The sequence below is a fragment of the Coregonus clupeaformis genome, chromosome 35 (assembly GCF_020615455.1).
Source record: "Coregonus clupeaformis isolate EN_2021a chromosome 35, ASM2061545v1, whole genome shotgun sequence".
Taxonomy (NCBI): Eukaryota; Metazoa; Chordata; class Actinopteri; order Salmoniformes; family Salmonidae; genus Coregonus; species Coregonus clupeaformis.
In genome coordinates, this window is record NC_059226.1 from 30,215,559 (window position 1) to 30,233,031 (window position 17,473).

Below are 17,473 nucleotides of genomic sequence, written 5' to 3' on the forward strand. Positions count from 1 at the left end.
CCAACCTGGGCTCTGCCTCAGCCATATTGTCAATCTATCATCAATACATTCACTCCTATTAATAGTTTATCTCGTGATCTCGACAAAACAACTTTTGTTATGTAGTGATCACTAGAAAATGACCTTGTGATCTCGACAAAACAACTTTTGTTATGTCATGATCAAAATACTATTATTTCGTGATCTCCACAAAAGGAGGGAATTGTTGTTTTATTCATATGTTCTCTCTGGACTTCCGTAGTTCTCGCTATAGCTGTTGGGATTAAACGCTCAATTGCAGGTGCGGCGCATGAAAGATAGGGGGAGACAAGCTACTGAACACTGAACGACGTTTACAGCGCGCGGAGGGAGCTGTCCTTTCAGCACCATGAGACTGGACCACACGTTCAAGAGCAGTGGCGGACAACCCCCGCGCGTTTCTATGGCTTCTTACTGCTTATTTCCTTATTCAGAGTTATTGCATTGAAGGTGCATGGAGTAATTACATGTATAGGACCGAGAAAATATTTTGCTGGCTGTGGCAGGAGCTAATAAATCAGATGTATTTGCAATTATAAGCGACACCTTGATTGTTTGGATCCAAATGGCCAAGTCTGAGAACAGCCCAAAAGCGATTGATTGCATCTCATAAGGCTGCCCTGCGTCAAAATATGGACATGTTATTTGGTAATTAAACTAATTATGATAGAGGGAGAGAAACAACAGCTGCACTAAAAGTGTGGGATGTAAAATGAGAAAAATTGGCACCCAAAGTCAAAACCAAGTGAGCACGAAAAAGAGTGGAGTCACGCAATTCAGACTCAATCCAATAAATCATTTTGGGGGGTTATTTTAGGAGCATTAGGAGCGCCATGAATAGGCTACCATAAAAACCTGAGGTGGCAATAACCCAAAACACGTCAGTGCTTATAATGCTAAAGCATAAATATAAAATACATTTCTCTGTAATCCTTCAGCCAGTTCTAACTAACCCCACCCCCCTCTGTTCACACACACACACACACACACACACACACAGAAAACCAGCCCGCCACCCCCGCACCCCCTACTCACCCCTCCCTCCACTCCAGAAATGGAATTAAAATATTTAATAGGCTATCTTTCCAGCATCGGTGGACGAGCACTGTAGCCTACTAAAACCAGAGCACAGCATCTGTCAGTGTGGGAAGAAAATATACTCATAATCTACAGCATTACAATCAGCATTCAAACACTGACATAAACCATCGTCCTAGAGGAGAAAACCTCAATTAAATGCATAGCGCTGACATTGACATCCAGAATATACGGATTCCAATCTGCGCCCCTCTCAACCGCTCTGTGGATCTGTGCTGTTGGTTCGGCGTGGCGTGCAGTCGGTCTCTTCCTCCGGTTGTGTAATATTTTTCTAGCCCAGCTTCACACTCCTACACCCTCAGAAAAAAACCTCCGCTATCATCTAAACGAACAAGGGAAGGAACAAGGATTGGAACATTTATTGTAGTTTTTTGCTTTGATTTGCAACTGAGTTTTCTATCAGATTATTTTCGATTTACATTGCGCAAGGGCTATGCAAGTGGGAAGGTTCTGGTTCCGGTTCTGGGTGTGATACAACCGTGAATTTGGATACCCAAGTAAAAACACCATTAACAGTGGTACTAAAAGGGATCAGTTCCGGCGGCATCCCCACCTCCTCGTTCTCCTCTTCCCGGCTCTATGTCGAGTAATGGTCGGCTTGCCTTGCTGGATGCACCACGCTCTCTCCGGATCGTCGACGGCACCCCTTCCAACCGCAGATCCCCATTTTCGGCGGAAACCTTCAAAGAGCTAAAGGCTACATATGGAAACTGGGGATCAGAATTTTTGGAAAAAGGAAATCTAGCGCTTGTTTAATTTGTTTTCGACTTGATTTATCTGTTTCTTTACTAATTAATTCATTAATTCATTGGGCTTGATTTCTTCATTCCATTGTTGGTTGATTTATCAAATTGATGCAAGCCCTATAGTATTTTACTTTCTTATATAATATAGACCCCAGGATTATTTTCGTTTGTTTCTACTGGACTTGAATTGTCCATTTATTTAAATATGTTCTTCTTATTATGATATATGTCCTTCATTTCCCGTCCCTGTTTCTCTCCTTGCTTTTCCCTCTTGACTAGAATAGCCCTAACGTAGGGTTATTCAAACATAATTAAACATAAAATATATAGAAATTCAGGATTATATGACAACAATAATTGTAATTAATTTCGCATCTAAGAGACATATTGACTTGCCAGGCAGAATTGTTGTAAACCTACCATTACTCTAACACCACCCCCACCCTCTTCTCTTCATCCATTTGAGCTCATATTAATTCAGTGCTATCCATAGAACAGTACTTATCTGCAAACCTTGCACATCAAGAAACAGTTGCCAGCGATCTACATGTGTTAAGTGCTACACTGTAAAGCACGAGACAAAAGCTAGTCTCAAAGCGTAATAGCCTACTGAATTTTGATTGAGACTATCCCCTTATTCCAAAAATATTAAAGTCTCTCTCTACTTATCACTTACTGTGATTGTATATTATACATAATATTATCTTTACATTAGTAGGTTTATGCTACAACTGCAAGTGTAGGCTAGTTGTAGTTATAGGGATAACAGTTGACGGTATAGTCCATTTTAGAGGCCATTACCTTGTCCATAATTCTTATATTTTGGGGTAACATTTAGTAAGAACACATCTGGGGAGAGAGACACTGCGTCCTCCTCCCCAAACTACCCTAAAAGGAAACCCAATTTCTCTTAGTCAGTCCTCACCCAAACGCAACCATAAAGTTCCTACCGCATCCACCTCCTTCCCCCTCCTTTCGCTCAAATATATCCCATTTTTTTAGTTTGGTTTGGTCCCGTAAATTTTCAAATATTTATTTCCTATATATAAAGAGGAAAGGGGGTCCCCCTTTCATGGAATGCGGAAATATGGGTCTGTTTGACCGCGGAGTTCAGATGCTATTGACCACTGTGGGCGCATTTGCCGCCTTCAGTCTCATGACCATCGCGGTAGGCACGGACTACTGGCTGTACTCGCGCGGCACGTGCAAGTCAAAGTCGGTCAGCGATAACGAGACCAGCAAGAAGAACGAAGAGGTGATGACCCATTCGGGATTGTGGAGGACGTGTTGCTTAGAAGGTAAGTGAGCCACATGCGTTTTGCAGTCACTTTATTTCCTCCATGTCAGTATACCATAGTGATTACATTTTAACCTGTAGCTACATGTAGCAAGACCTATCCCACTCGTTGACGTTATAACTTTTATCCCTTCCTTTGCTTTTCTACTGACATATGCCATGTGGATCAGGTTTAGCTTAAGCCCCATACAGTGTATCAGACACAGAATTGGGCCAATAAACTACTGTAAGAACCCTCCATTTCACACCTCTTAGGCCTATACACAATCCCCAAGTGACACCTTCAAAACATGACTTTCTACGTTCTTTGCCACCAGTCGATTCAATTGTTCAAAACAGCACCATTTTTCAAAAATTTCTAATTGTGATAACATATGAAAATGACTAATGCACAACAGCAACAGAGAGTCATCCATTCCTGTCAAAGGTCTATTTCCATCCTGACCCCACCTTTGACCCCGGGATGATGGGGTGCCATAACAGTGCTTGTCATTTACCCTTTGAACTGGCTGTGCTTAGTATTTTCCGAGGTGTCAAACGCAGTCACCTCTCAAGCGCAGGTTCAAGACCACCTCCCACGTCTTGACTTGACACACACCGGCGTCTTGTTTCCTGTCATGCACCGGCGGAGGCGTCGGATGCTGACTTTGAGCGTGGCAGTGTAACCTTGTGAGGTCACGCAGCGTTACACATCTGCTCATCTTCTTAGCAGAGAGATTCGCACAGGCCTCCTGTCTTTCTGCACACTCCTCTGTCATGTGACAAGCAGTAAGCAGTCAGTCTCAGGTCAGATCTCTGCTCTAACAGCCTGAGGTGAAGTCAGCCCCAGGAAGTGGTTTATGAAAATAATGTCAGTGCCACTCAACTGTAAAGATCTGATGATTTGAACTCTTAAAAATGTGAATGTTTGCACAGAATAAAGTTATGTGTTTTTTGGCATGTTAAATTCACAATGGCAAAAATGTATTACAAAATTGGAAATTACAAAGACATTTTATTTTGAGAGTTTCCTGGACAATGAAAGTACTGTTGTATGTTAATTTCTTCATCGACATCACTGGGTGATTTTGACCAAGGTAGGATGGCTGACGTTGGCCACATCTGTCAGGGCGGCTCTCTGCATCTGTTCTCCTGTGCTAGCCAGGATATACAGTGGGAGGGGCATTAGGTTAACTACAGATGTGGAGAGGTTTTCAAAGTCTTCGATTTTTAACCTCTGTTGAAAATTCACACTTTTCTGTGAAGGTGGAGAAAATCAGTGGTGTGATGTGACTGGCCTTTGCCTTAGTCAGGCCGTTATCTAATTAACAGACAATTGTACATAGTCCAGACCTGACCAAAATCTCCTATCCTTGGCACAAGGTAAATTACAATTACAAAGCCCATATGCCGCAGCTTCTCTTTTGTGGCAAGATAACAGCCGCCCTCCTTTGAATCAGTGATCAAAATGGCAGGAAATAAACACTGATTTGTAATTTGCGATTCATGAATGGTCTCAGGCCTTGATGAGGGGAGGAAGCGGAGAACGGCACCATCGCATTTACACATCGAGGTCAGATTCATTTGAATACCAATTCAAACGACTTCCTGCTGTGGAAATTGGGCTTTAAAAAAACGCAATCGGGTAAATTTATTCATGGGTAATTAGCACAATTTATTCCGAAATCTGGGATATTGAAAAATAGGAAGTAAACTACAGAGCCGGGTGCAGCTGCAGTGGAGTATAAGCAGCAGCTCAGCCACAAGAAGCTCCTGCTGCAGACCAGGTGTGGTGCTGCTCTGTCTGCCATCTCAGGTGGATACTGTAACTACAGCATGTAGAGGTTCATGCCAATGCTGAAATCAAGTGGAACATCATCATCCCACACCTTATGTCTCATATATTGGTAGCTACCTTGTTGCGATGGATGATGATGCATCCTGTCTGTATCACAACTGACAATGCAGACAGTGATTTGCTGTAGCCCAGCTCTGGCCCACTCATACAGCTCATGTTGTGGGCCCAGGTGGGCGAGGGGTTGTGTTTGTTTAATCAGCTCCTGGAGAGGAGAGCCCCTGATCACAGAGGGGAATACCCACACATCCATCTACCACTCTACTGCTCACTCCAGTCACTGTAATACCATACATAGCCTCACCCATGAGAAAGTAACCGTATAGGCTGTGTGTGTGTGTGTGTGTGTGCATGTATGTACGTGTGTGGGGGTGTTTATGCATGTGTGCGTGTTTGTGTAAAGGTAGATGCACTTCTCACTGATCTCGCTCTCCTGTGAACATTCAGGTCCTTTTCGGTCTCCAGCACTGGAATGAGAGTGGAGCTCTTCGATGGTTCCGTAAAATATGGCTCATATAGATTTAGTAGATTTACACTTGTTTTCACTAGTCGCCTGTACTATCAGTCATACTGAAAATGCAATAGCATATGCCATCGCCAAAGCATGGGATTCATTTGTGAAATCTCACAGTTGCCCTTGGAGCTGGTTCATATGAATGTCCCTTGATCTGTTACAGTGTTTGATTCAATTTTCCTGATATCAGAGAAACCAAAAGATGTGTGCTATCAGCAAAGAGCCCTCCACAAGATTTGGCAACTATGTACCCCTGGCCTACTATTTGGGCAAACAACCTCTAACAGGAGTAACACAGTCTATCACGAAGAAGGTCAAAGATTAGAGTTCAGCATCACCACATTTCTATGCTTGCTTCACTCATTCACATCAAATGAGACGCAGCCATGTTTATATATTTTGTATTGTAATTTGCGCTGTATTATACAGTATATTGTATTATGTAGGTGGGTGGCCTTGTGCGAGCCGGAACGGCTTATAGGGCAGGATTCATCTCCTGTTTCTGAAGCGTGAGTTAGAGGAAGGAGGTTATTTAATATTATGTAGTGTTATGTATATTATGTATATTATTCACATTTACATGTTAGTCATTTAGCAGACACTCTTATCCAGAGTGACTTACAGTAGTGTATATACATTTTCATACTTTTTTGTACTGGTCCCCAAGGGAATCGAACCCACAACCCATGCTCTACCAACAGGAGGATTATGTATATTATATTATGTATTTTAGGTATTTTATTTGTTGTTTTGTTTCCTGTTTGGAAACCCAGGAAGAGTAATTGGGGACCCCAATAAAATACAAAATGCCTCTTCTATAGTGAGAAATAAATATCCAAGACTACATTTTAAACACAGAATTAAATCCTTTGGAGCCTCTATTGTCATAGTCACCCTAATACACTAGCACCCAGTTATACTAGCAGTTATACTGGCAGTAAGACTGGCCTATGCTTTGGAAGACTGTGCAAACTAGTCTGTGTATTATTGCCATACTGAGGCAGAGCCATACAAAGGGGAAGAGGTGGGGGGATTCATCTGGGGCTATGTTCTGTGTGTGTGTGTGTGTTAAGCATACGGTAAACATGCGTGGTGCTGATGGATTGGGCCCCAGAGGGAGGGGGGGACACTGCTCCATCCTGTCTGGGCTGGGCGACTGCCTACCGGAGCATCCGCGTTGGTCGGCGCAGCCTCCTCTCCTCACAGCCAGGTATAGCACACCGCCACGCCTCGCTCCACGCTAATCTGCCCTATTCATCTTCATTACAGCACCCCCCCTCTGCCTCGGCTATAGGAGGAGAAACGGAGGAAGGGAGAAGGGGGGGGCAGGCAGGAGGTGCAAAAGAGGATGGGAGAAAATGCTTTGACAAAAGAGGGCCACTTTGGTGGCAGTGTTCCCCCCCTTTTTTCCTATCACCTGTTATATGAGTTGTGTTCTTCAGCAAGACCAATAATTCACACCCCTGCCTCTGGGTTCACTGGCAGAGCCGTTTTCCATGAAGGACTATCAACAATAGATGGAATACATGTGCTTTGTTTGCGACCTCAATGCCGTTTGTAAGAGTAGTCCAAAGCTTTGTGATGCCATATGAATGAGAATATATGGGGGCCAGCTTTACTCTGCATGAAAAAAAAAAGCGTGAAATTCACCCACTTGGTATCCTTTCCTGGTTTCTCAGTTCTGGAAATGGACTGGTGCTGAAGAGAATGTATGTAGGATGGTTGGGGAAATGAATGACCAAACTCCAGGACTTGTTCGTGTGGCCTCCCTCGGTTCCTTCCTGTCAATCATCTTGAGAATATACCAGTGTGTGTGTACATGCACTGTATCTTATGGTACATGCACTGTATCTTATGAGTTTGTGGGTGTGGCATTGACATTCATGCATTTTTTAACACAGATGTGGGAGTAATCTACTAGTGTTTTCTCCATGCGTATGTTTTTGTTGGTGTATGTGTGTTTGAGCCTGAGCACTTGTTTGTGTGTGTGTGTGTGTGTGTGTACACACGTTTGTGTGTGTGTGTGTGTGTGTGTGTGTGTGTCTGTGTGTGTCTGTGTGTGTGTGGGTGTGCGTGTGAATGTTTACACGCGTGTGTGCGTACATGCGTGTGTATATATTCAGTATGTGTGTGTGAGAGAGACAGAGAATGAGAGATAGTGCAGAGATCATTGGGCTGGGCAGTGCCGGTGCTCCAGAGCAGGATTAGTCTCATAGTCCAATCAGATAAGGATTACTCCGGCTGGCACATGCCCACACAGGCTAATGACCCGACTCTAAAGTGGCATTAGGCTGTATTATGACACAGCTCCACTGTACACCAGCTGCATGGGCAGGATTACATGCCCGCATTATCTCCATCAAGGAATCCAAGCGCAGCCACACACACCAGAGTACTGGATGGCTGTATGAAGTTGAATACAGAGTACTACATCCGTGGCAATTCAGAGTGGTCTGGTCTTCAACCACTTGTTGAGGTAGGGGCAATAGTGGTTCATGGACAATCCCTCCCTTAGTGTTTCAGTGGACTGGCTATCCACACTCGGAGGGTTGTGGAATGACATCTGCCCCAGTCACATCCCTCCACTCAGCTGCTATCTCAGCTGAGTAAAGTGACTGGGCTCTATTGCACTGTCACCTCTCCCAGAGTCCAGAGATAGATGGGATTCATTTAGCTCTGACCTGTCTGCCACTGTGGCTACAGTAGCTCTGCTCTGCTCTGCTGGGACTGCAGACAGACACTACTGGTCTGGACTGTTTTATTGGTCTGTACGCTGGCCCACTCTATTGCCCACTAAGGCCTGATTATTACAGTACAGTCATTACTGGATGGGGCTGTGAGACTCAATCACCTTCATTACAGAAGTACAGTGTCTGTGTTGTCAGTCTGTCTGTCATTGTCCCACTGTGGAGATGGCCATGTACTGTAATTCTACTCCTCCAAATGTACTGTACATTGCCTTGGGGTTTCCTCTTATTGGAGAGAGAGTGAATAGTGGGAGTGATTATGGTTCAGTACAGTCTGATATGCTGTTGCAGTGTTCTGGTCATCTGGAGGTCAATCACTAAGCCCATCCTTTCTGGCGTTATAACATGCTTTAGTACAGCGAAGGTTATATCAGTTTCCTATCTGGTTTCCTCATTCTCATTCTATGCTCCAGTATAGTGGAGGTGTGTAGTATGTAGGAGTCTCTGTGCTATTCTGAATCTCCCCTCCCCCACACTTAGCTTACTGTACCTGTCAGAGAAGGCCTCTCCTGGCTTGGCAGCGATGTGAAGCAGCATATTCCTCATCTCCATCTCCTCCATGTGCCTGTGTTGTGTGATGGGCTATGGAGGGGGAGATGCCATAGTAATTGGTTTAGGGTATGATTAATGGCACTGATGGCTTTGATCGATGGGAGACATGCTGTAAACTTTGGTGGCCCTGTCCCATAAAAGCCGCCCGCCTGTACGCCCGCCTGCCCGCTCAGCGTGTAAGAGTCCCCCTGCTCCACTGAACGAGAGGGCCGGTCGTAAATTAGAAAAAAGGACACGTGTCAAAGAGGGGACGGCGTCCGGGTCACCACATGATAATTACACCAGTCCCCTCCAGTCCCTGAAACTCGTGTGTGTGTGTGTGTGTGTGTGTGTGTGTGTGTGTGTGTGTGGCTCTAGCCTTGATTTACACATGTTATTTTTAGCTGCAGTCAGTTGTGTTGAGGGGGAGTCTATCTTTATCCTACATGGCCAGGGAACAAATCAATAGTGCACATGGGCTGGGCAGCTGGGCCAGTCATACCCTGGGCCAGTCATCATACCCTGGGCCAGTCATACCCTGGGCCAGTCATCATACCCTGGGCCAGTCATCATACCCTGGGCCAGTCATACTCTGGGCCAGTCATACCCTGGGCCAGTCATCATACCCTGGGCCAGTCATACCCTGGGCCAGTCATACTCTGGGCCAGTCATACCCTGGGCCAGTCATCATACCCTGGGCCAGTCATACCCTGGGCCAGTCATACGCTTTGACAGTCATACCCTGGGCTAGTCATACCCTGGGCCAGTCATACGCTTTGACAGTCATACCCTGGGCTAGTCATACCCTGGGCCAGTCATACTCTTTGACAGTCATACCCTGGGCCAGTCATACTCTGGGCCAGTCATACACTGGGCCAGTCATACCCTGGGCCAGTCATCATACCCTGGGCCAGTCATCATACCCTGGGCCAGTCATACTCTGGGCCAGTCATTCCCTGGGCCAGTCATACCCTGGGCCAGTCATCATACCCTGGGCCAGTCATACGCTTTGACAGTCATACCCTGGGCCAGTCATACGCTTTGACAGACATACCCTGGGCCAGTCATACTCTTTGACAGTCATACCCTGGGCCAGTCATACCCTGGGCCAGTCATACTCTGGGCCAGTCATACCCTGTGCCAGTCATACCCTGGGCCAGTCATACCCTGGGCTAGTTTCTGTAACACTACTGAATGGACAGGGGTCACTGGACTCTGGCTGCCAACAGAAGTTATTGTACCGATTACAGCTGACTGTTACATTACACAAACTGGATGAAAATACATGTGATGCACTGACACCAGAGACAGTGAGATGAGACTGAAATAAATGAATGTATCCTGGCAGGATATTGTATGGTCACAGGCACAAATAAATAGTGTAATTTCATTGGAAGTGTAAACATTAGGCTGTTCACTGGTCCTAACAACACAGTAGTCTCTTACCTTGGTTCCACATCGGCAGCCATTTTCTTAAGCAGTGGAAATCTCCCAAAGAGAACCCATAGTAAATAATAATTAACCTCAGATACAATCCATTCATTTTAAGGAGGTGAGATCCACTCCTTTTTCCTGCGATAGTGAGGAGAAACTACAGCAATCTGCCTTTTGATTAATTGGTTGTGTCCACAGTGCAGTTCATTTGCCATCTATTACACCGTATTTGCTTCGTGTCAGCGCGGAGCCCAAACACACTGCATCATCCCGGAGAGTGGGGGTGGGGAGTGGGTAGAATCTGTCTGCTCCCCAACCCCCTGCCATACTGCATGGGGTGTGAGGTGAGCCTGCACCTGCACCTGGATCCAGTAGGACCAAGGCCCCGGTCCTTCACGGGGTTACGACTCCAGCCCTAGCCCAGCAGGCTCTCAGTGTTGCTGGGGAGAGGGGACTGAGATGTTCCCACCTCTGTAGAGCCCTCTTAGCACCTAGTGGGAAAGGTGCTGACAGCTCCACTCCCTGCCTGGTCCAGGAGTCTGAGGGAGTGAGCCCAGGCCAAGGCAGAGCCAGAGCTACTCTGAGCTGGGCAAGGAGGAGAGTGGCAGGGACAGGGGTGGCCATGCAGGCATAGACCAGGGCATGGTGGAGGACAGAGAAGGGGGCTAACAGCAGCTCCAGAGGGAACTGTGGCAGATGGACCAGGATGAGATATAGGGCAGAGGGCAGCGGAGACGTTAGAGACATGCAATATAAACGGGCACATCAAGGGAGGATGTAGTGATGATATACTGTTAGATGGCAAAGGGGATAAGTGGGCAATGTGTGTGAAGTGCACTTTCAGGATATTTAGGTATATCTACTGTAGATAGTGTAACTCCAGTTTCATATAGTCTGCAATCAATGTGTTTTACGTATAACAATACAATGGAGTTAGACAGAGTTGTAATATGAGCTGTGCAGAGTTTTGAGGGTATTGGATTTCTGCACAGCTAAAGAGTTGAGTCCTGACTGCAGGGCAGACAGAGTAATGATTTTGTTGTACTCACCTGTGCCCCTCGTTTCTTTTACCATTGTCAATCGACCCGGGTCAGAGAGAGTAATGTCACATTTTTACAACGTTATTGACAAGTACAATTTGAGGTTGCAAAGGCAAATGGAAATCTTTCTCACAGCACACTGACTGAATGTCTTCTGTGCCTTACCTCCTTTTAGGGATGTCGGTGGCCATGTTTGTATGGCCTGTGCTCTGACTGTGTGTCAGTCTCCAAAGATGGGACTGCCCACTGTGTGTGTGTGTGTGTGTGTGTGTGTGTGTGTGTGTGTGTGTGTGTGTGTGTGTGTGTGTGTGTGTGTGTGTGTGTGTGTGTGTGTGTGTGTGTGTGTGTGTGTGTGTGTGTGTGTGTGTGTGTGTGTGTGTGTGTGTGTGTGTGTGTGTGTGTGTGTGTGTGTGTGTGTGTGTGTGTGTGTGTGTGTACTCGAGCGCGTGCGTGTGGGGCTGCTCAGATGGTCCTGTTTACTGCACTCCAGAGTGAGTTTTTACTGTCACAGCAAATGGTGCTGTTGGGAAAACAAACACTTGTAATGAGACTCTATCTATCAAATGAGAGCATCAGAAACTGCTCCAAGCTAAGAAAAAAAATGGAAGGTGCTGATGTCACCGGGCTGACTTGAATGGGAGTAATGGTGTTGACAAGGTCAAAGGGAGATTGCTGAACATTTGATTATTGGTTGAAAAAAAGGCCTATTTATAATTATGCAATGCAAATATGTATTTATTTTTAAACAGAAAAACATTATTAAAGCCATCCCATTCTAACCTACACAAACCTTGTGTAAGTTACACTCAATGTTATTTCAGAATGAATCTGTCACACCTTTTATCTTACCTGTGAATTATAGCTTTAGCAGTGATGGAGTGAGTCGGGCGGTTAATCTGAAGGCTGATGATGTAATATGTTCCCTACAGGAAATGATGTAAACCTGGTGTCAGGTAGCGCTGACACTCGATTATTCATGTCTATGGAGGGATAATGTATGCGCCCTGACTCTGAAGCTTAGCCACAGCCTTTGCCAAAATGCTGACGACGCATCTGATTTTCCTGAAGATAAAAAGACAATGCTACAGTAATCTCCAGATCAGGTCGAATCAGGGAGTTTGTCAAAATGAAGGTGCTACTGTTATCATTGCGACATATTGATGTAGCTGGGGATAAGACCCTGCTAAGTCACAGAGGAAGATGATGCAACACTTCCTGTCCAGCCCATCACATTTGACCCCTTCTGACCCACTCCTTTGTGTGTTTGTGTTTGTGTGTGTGTGTGTGTGTGTGTGTGTGTGTTTGCTCATTGTCTGTGTGTCTCTGAGTGCAGTAAGGAACAGTATAGATTTTTTATGGGGAGCAGCGTGGCTTTGCTTTGCTCTCTCAGATCGCTTTCCAGGACAGGGAGTCTCTCATGATCACAACATCGTGCACATGGACTGCTCCTGTGCCATAACACACATACACACACATATTCACAACCAGGGTAAGAAGGATTCCTCACTATCACAGCAAGTGTGCACCACACTCTTACTGACACACATACCTGAAACACACATGCATACAAAGAGGGAGAAATACAGAAGTTTGTACTTGAACCAGCCTAATGGTGCTGTAACCACCATACCCCAGACCTGCTTGTCACATGGGGTTGCACAAGTCAAAAAGGAACATATTGTATCAAAATGAAGGTAAGTTGCGATGATGGGCTATAAGGAGCCTGGCTTTGTGAAGACAGCAGCAAAACTTGCTGGAGAGCTCCGCGGCAGCTGGCAGACAAAGGGTCAGAACACAACACTGTATTACTGGCGGCCTCAGTGTCTGCTACTGACAATGTCTACTGTGTGTATCACTCACACAACTGACTGAATAGCTCACTGGCTCACTGTATCTGTGTAGGAGTGACATCCTATGGCAACCCTGTAACCAAGTTAGCCGTTGTCATGTGTGTCTACAGTAGAAAGGTGAGACTCTCACGAACACGTACATGTTGGTTGATTTCATCTAGGACGCTCACAACACTCATCTGAAGGTCACCCAGTATCAGTTGAAAAAAGTAATGGAAGAACAGTATACTGTATATAGAGACTGTTTAAAATAAAAAATGTAAATGTTCATGATCTTTCTTATATCTCTCAGATATAGGACAGACACTTCAGAACAAACTTCATTTAGATTTTTTTTGGGGACTATCATTTGTTCCATGTAGTGAATCTGTTATTCAATGCGTTTGTTTGGGATAATAGCAGTAAGGGCAAATTAAAATGTTCATCAAATAATTTTTCATATATACAACTCTGGAAAACATTAAGAGACCACTGCCAAAATATATACGTTTCTCTGGTTTTACTATTTATAGGTTTGTGTTTGGGTGAAATTAACATTTTTGTTTTATTCTATAAACTACTGACAACATTTCTCCCAAATTCCAAATAAAAATATTGTCATTTAGAGCATTTATTTGCAGAAAATGACAACTGGTCAAAATAACAAAAAAGATGCAGTGTTGTCAGACCTCGAATAATGCAAAGAAAATAAGTTCAGAAATCAATATTTGGTGGAACAACCCTGATTTTCAATCACAGCTTTCATGCGTCTTGGCATGCTCTCCACCAGTCTTTCACATTGATGTTGGGTGACTTTATGCCACTCCTGGCTCAAAAATTCAAGCAGCTCGGCTTTGTTTGATGGCTTGTGACCATCCATCTTCCTCTTGATCACATTCCAGAAGTTTTCAATGGGGTTCAGGTCTGGAGATTGGGCTGGCCATGACAGGGTCTTGATCTGGTGGTCCTCCATCCACACCTTGAATGACCTGGCTGTGTGGCATGGCGCATTGTCCTGCTGGAAAAACCAATCCTCAGAGTTGGGGAACAATGTCAGAGCAAAAGGAAGCAAGTTTTCTTCCAGGACAACCTTGTATGTGGCTTGATTCATGCGTCCTTCACAAAGACAAATCTGCCCGATTCCAGCCTTGTTGAAGCACCCACAGATCATCACCGATCCTCCACCAAATTTCACAGTGGGTGCGAGACACTATGGCTTGTAGGCCTCTCCAGGTCTCCGTCTAACCATTAGACGACCAGGTGTTGGGCAAAGCTGAAAATTGGACTCATCAGAGAAGATGACCTTACTCCAGTCCTCTACGGTCTAATCCTTATGGTCTTTTGCAAACCTCAGCCTGGCTTTTCTTTGCTTCTCATTGATGAAGGGCTTTTTTCTAGCTTTGCACGACTTCGGCCCTGCCCCTAGGAGCCTGTTTCGAACCATCCTCGCCGTGCACTTCACCCCAGCTGCCGTTTGCCATTCTTTTTGTACGTCACTTGATGTCATCCTATGGTTGTTGAGTGACATTCGAATTAGTTGGCGGTCATCCCGGTCAGTAGAGAGTCGTTTTCGCCCTCTGCCGGTCTGTAGCTTTGTTGTCCCCAATGTCTGCTGCTTGACCTTGTTCTTATGAATCGCCGTCTTTGAAATTTTAAGGATGGAAGCAACCTGACGCTCACTGTATCCCTCTGCCAGTAAAGCCAGAATTGAACCCTTCTTTTCCTCACTCAAAACTCTCCTTTTCAACTCTTTTGGCATGGTCAATAGTTATTTTTTTATTAATATTACTTTTGAGGTACTATTAGCACTGTTTTTGCCATCCAGCTGGTCCTATTGCAAGAGGATAGTGATGACCACAGCAGTGGTTTTTATACTTTTCCTCGTTAAATAAGATTTGGTTCAGGTGATCACCTAATCAGTACCTAATTCAGTAGAATGAGGTGTGCCTGTGTTGGAATTCAACAGACACTGGAATGGAATGGCTGTCATACATGTAGAGATGCTGATTTAAGAACAATTTGCAGTGGTCTCTTAATTTTTTCCAGAGCTGTATATTTGGTTATACTTCAAGGGGTCTTAAAATCAAATAGCTAAATTATCCTTGGTATGACCTTCTTAAAACAATTCCCTATAGCTTATTATTATTATGATTCAATGTGCTTATACTATGTGGAGGGTTTTCACACACAGGAAGTGTTACCCAGAGGCCTAATTAAAATGATTAATCAAGTAAATTAAGTAGAGATCACACACAGCCTTACCATTGCCCCCCGGGCTAAAGGCTGACAATCACTAGACTACGTTTCTGCTCTAATGCTAATGCTAACCCGACACTGCTAGCGCTAGCCTTTTGCTAGCATCATTTCCTTATGTCTGTATGATTTTGGTCAACGTTGGTGCTAGTGCTGTTTGCCCTCTGTGTTTAGAAGATAAGCTGTGTGTAACAAACAGAGATGACAATGAGCGTAGCCATGTCAGCAAATGACTGCTGTCTGAACACACACAAATCGAATTCGGTCACTTATAACTTGCTGTTTGGACAGTCAGTATTCCAAAATGGATTTAAAAAACAAAAATGATTTGAGCATTAATGCCTGCAGTGTGAACAATGCTTTAGTTGTGCAATGTTACATCTAACTAAGATGTTTGGTGCAGTATTTCTCAAATGAAAACATTTGCATGAAAACTAGTAATCTCTTGTTGAATGACAACAAACACTTCATTGAATAATCCCCTATGAGTAGTACTGCTGACCAATCACCAACAATGCAGTGTAGACTTCGGTTACCAAAACAAACAAAAACGTCACAACATTTTGTCATAATATATGCGCGAACTGTTTCGACTGCGAAGCTTTACACAAGCACCTAGGCTCGTACCTTTGTATTTTTAGGGGAAATTTGCCATAGGGGAGAATACAACAAGAGAACAGGTCATAAGGCTCCTGCTTCCCTCTGCCAAGCTAAATTTTGATGAGAAGACAGTGTCATGGGTTCATAGCAACACTGTCAGGGCAGAAAGAGGAACAGAGACACCGATAGGAGGAATGAAACTGTATTGCAGCCAATTACGATATTATATTCCCCTGTAAAAGATTCATACTGACTGTTGGGGGATTCAGTTGAAGGCAGAGCGGCAAAAGAAAAGAAGGCAGAAGAAAAGAGAAAGGGATAGAAAAAGAACAAGAGCAAGAAAGACAGAGAGAGAGACAGGGAGTGATATATCAGAGAGCACTGATATGTCTGAGAAGCTGCTTGTCTTGTATGTGTTTGGGGACTCAAGGAGGGAGAAAGCAAACACAAATCCAGCGACATTTACATAGATGTAATAAAACAGGGAAATAGATGAATACCCTCCTCCACCCACCCAGCCATCTTGCCCGCCCTAACCCTCCCTCCCCTACTCCTCATCATTCGCTCTCCCTTCCGCTGCAGCAGGGCAGAAGATGACATGTGGACACTCAGTGAATTGCCAATTGCCAGAGAGAGGGGAAAGGAGAGAGAGTGCGAGAGAGAGAGCGAGAGAGAGAGAGAGAGAGAGAGAGAGGCAGAGGGGAGGTGGTTTGACGCATCCAGACTGCAACCATTGGCTTTTTTTCCTACATTAAAGATCAGAAAAAAAGAACTGCAGAGAAGCACTACACTGAATACTGGATGTATTATTCTCTCTCTCTCCCTCCCTCCCTCCCCCTCTCTCTCTCTCTCTCTCTCTCTCTCTCTCTCTCTCTCTCTCTCTCTCTCTCTCTCTCTCTCTCTCTCTCTCTCTCTCTCTCTCTCCCCCTCACATATAGACACACCGATTCTCTCTCTCTCTCACACTCTCTCTCTGTCCATCACCCTCTCTCTCACACACAAACACACACTCTCTTTCTCTGTCTTACACACACTCACACACACTTTTCTCTCATTCTCTCTCAGTCTCTCTCACACATGCTCTCACTCTCCCTATCTCACTCACTCTCTCTCACTCTCTCCCACTCTCTCTCACACTCTCACTCTCTCTCTCTCTCACATACTTTCAGCTCAGGAAGAGAAATCAATAGCCACAAATGAATCATTCTGCCTTAGGCAGTCCGTGAGCAAGGGGGAGAGGATGAGCCAGGGAGAGAGAGTGTGTGTCGTTTAGAGAGATCGAGACAGGCATAAGGAGCTACATCTTTAGTCATTTTGAATTGAGGGTTTTTTGGACCAGACATACACACGTGCGCAAACACACACACCCTTCTGTCAGTGAATTTGACCATCAGGGTCCAGACTTGTCAAGGCTCAGTTTACAACAAGGTATTTCAATGAAACAGAGGTAGCAAACATTTTTGCTTTGTGAATTTGAATTAGCTATTGTATTGAATATAATCTTGCTCATTGCTGAAAACTGGTTAACAATT

The 17,473-nt window shown here is 44.7% G+C and overlaps 1 protein-coding gene across 1 annotated transcript in view; it reads left to right on the forward strand.

Moving 5' to 3' along the window:
* The first annotated feature begins 1,123 nt into the window (after positions 1 to 1,123).
* LOC121551826 (voltage-dependent calcium channel gamma-2 subunit) overlaps positions 1,124 to 17,473 on the forward strand; it is a 78,843-nt gene continuing 62,493 nt past the window's right edge. Inside the window, exon 1 of the mRNA XM_045210990.1 lies at positions 1,124 to 3,160. Within this exon, the coding sequence (XP_045066925.1) occupies positions 2,935 to 3,160 (226 nt within the window). The 5' untranslated portion in view covers positions 1,124 to 2,934. The remainder of the gene's footprint in view (positions 3,161 to 17,473) is intronic.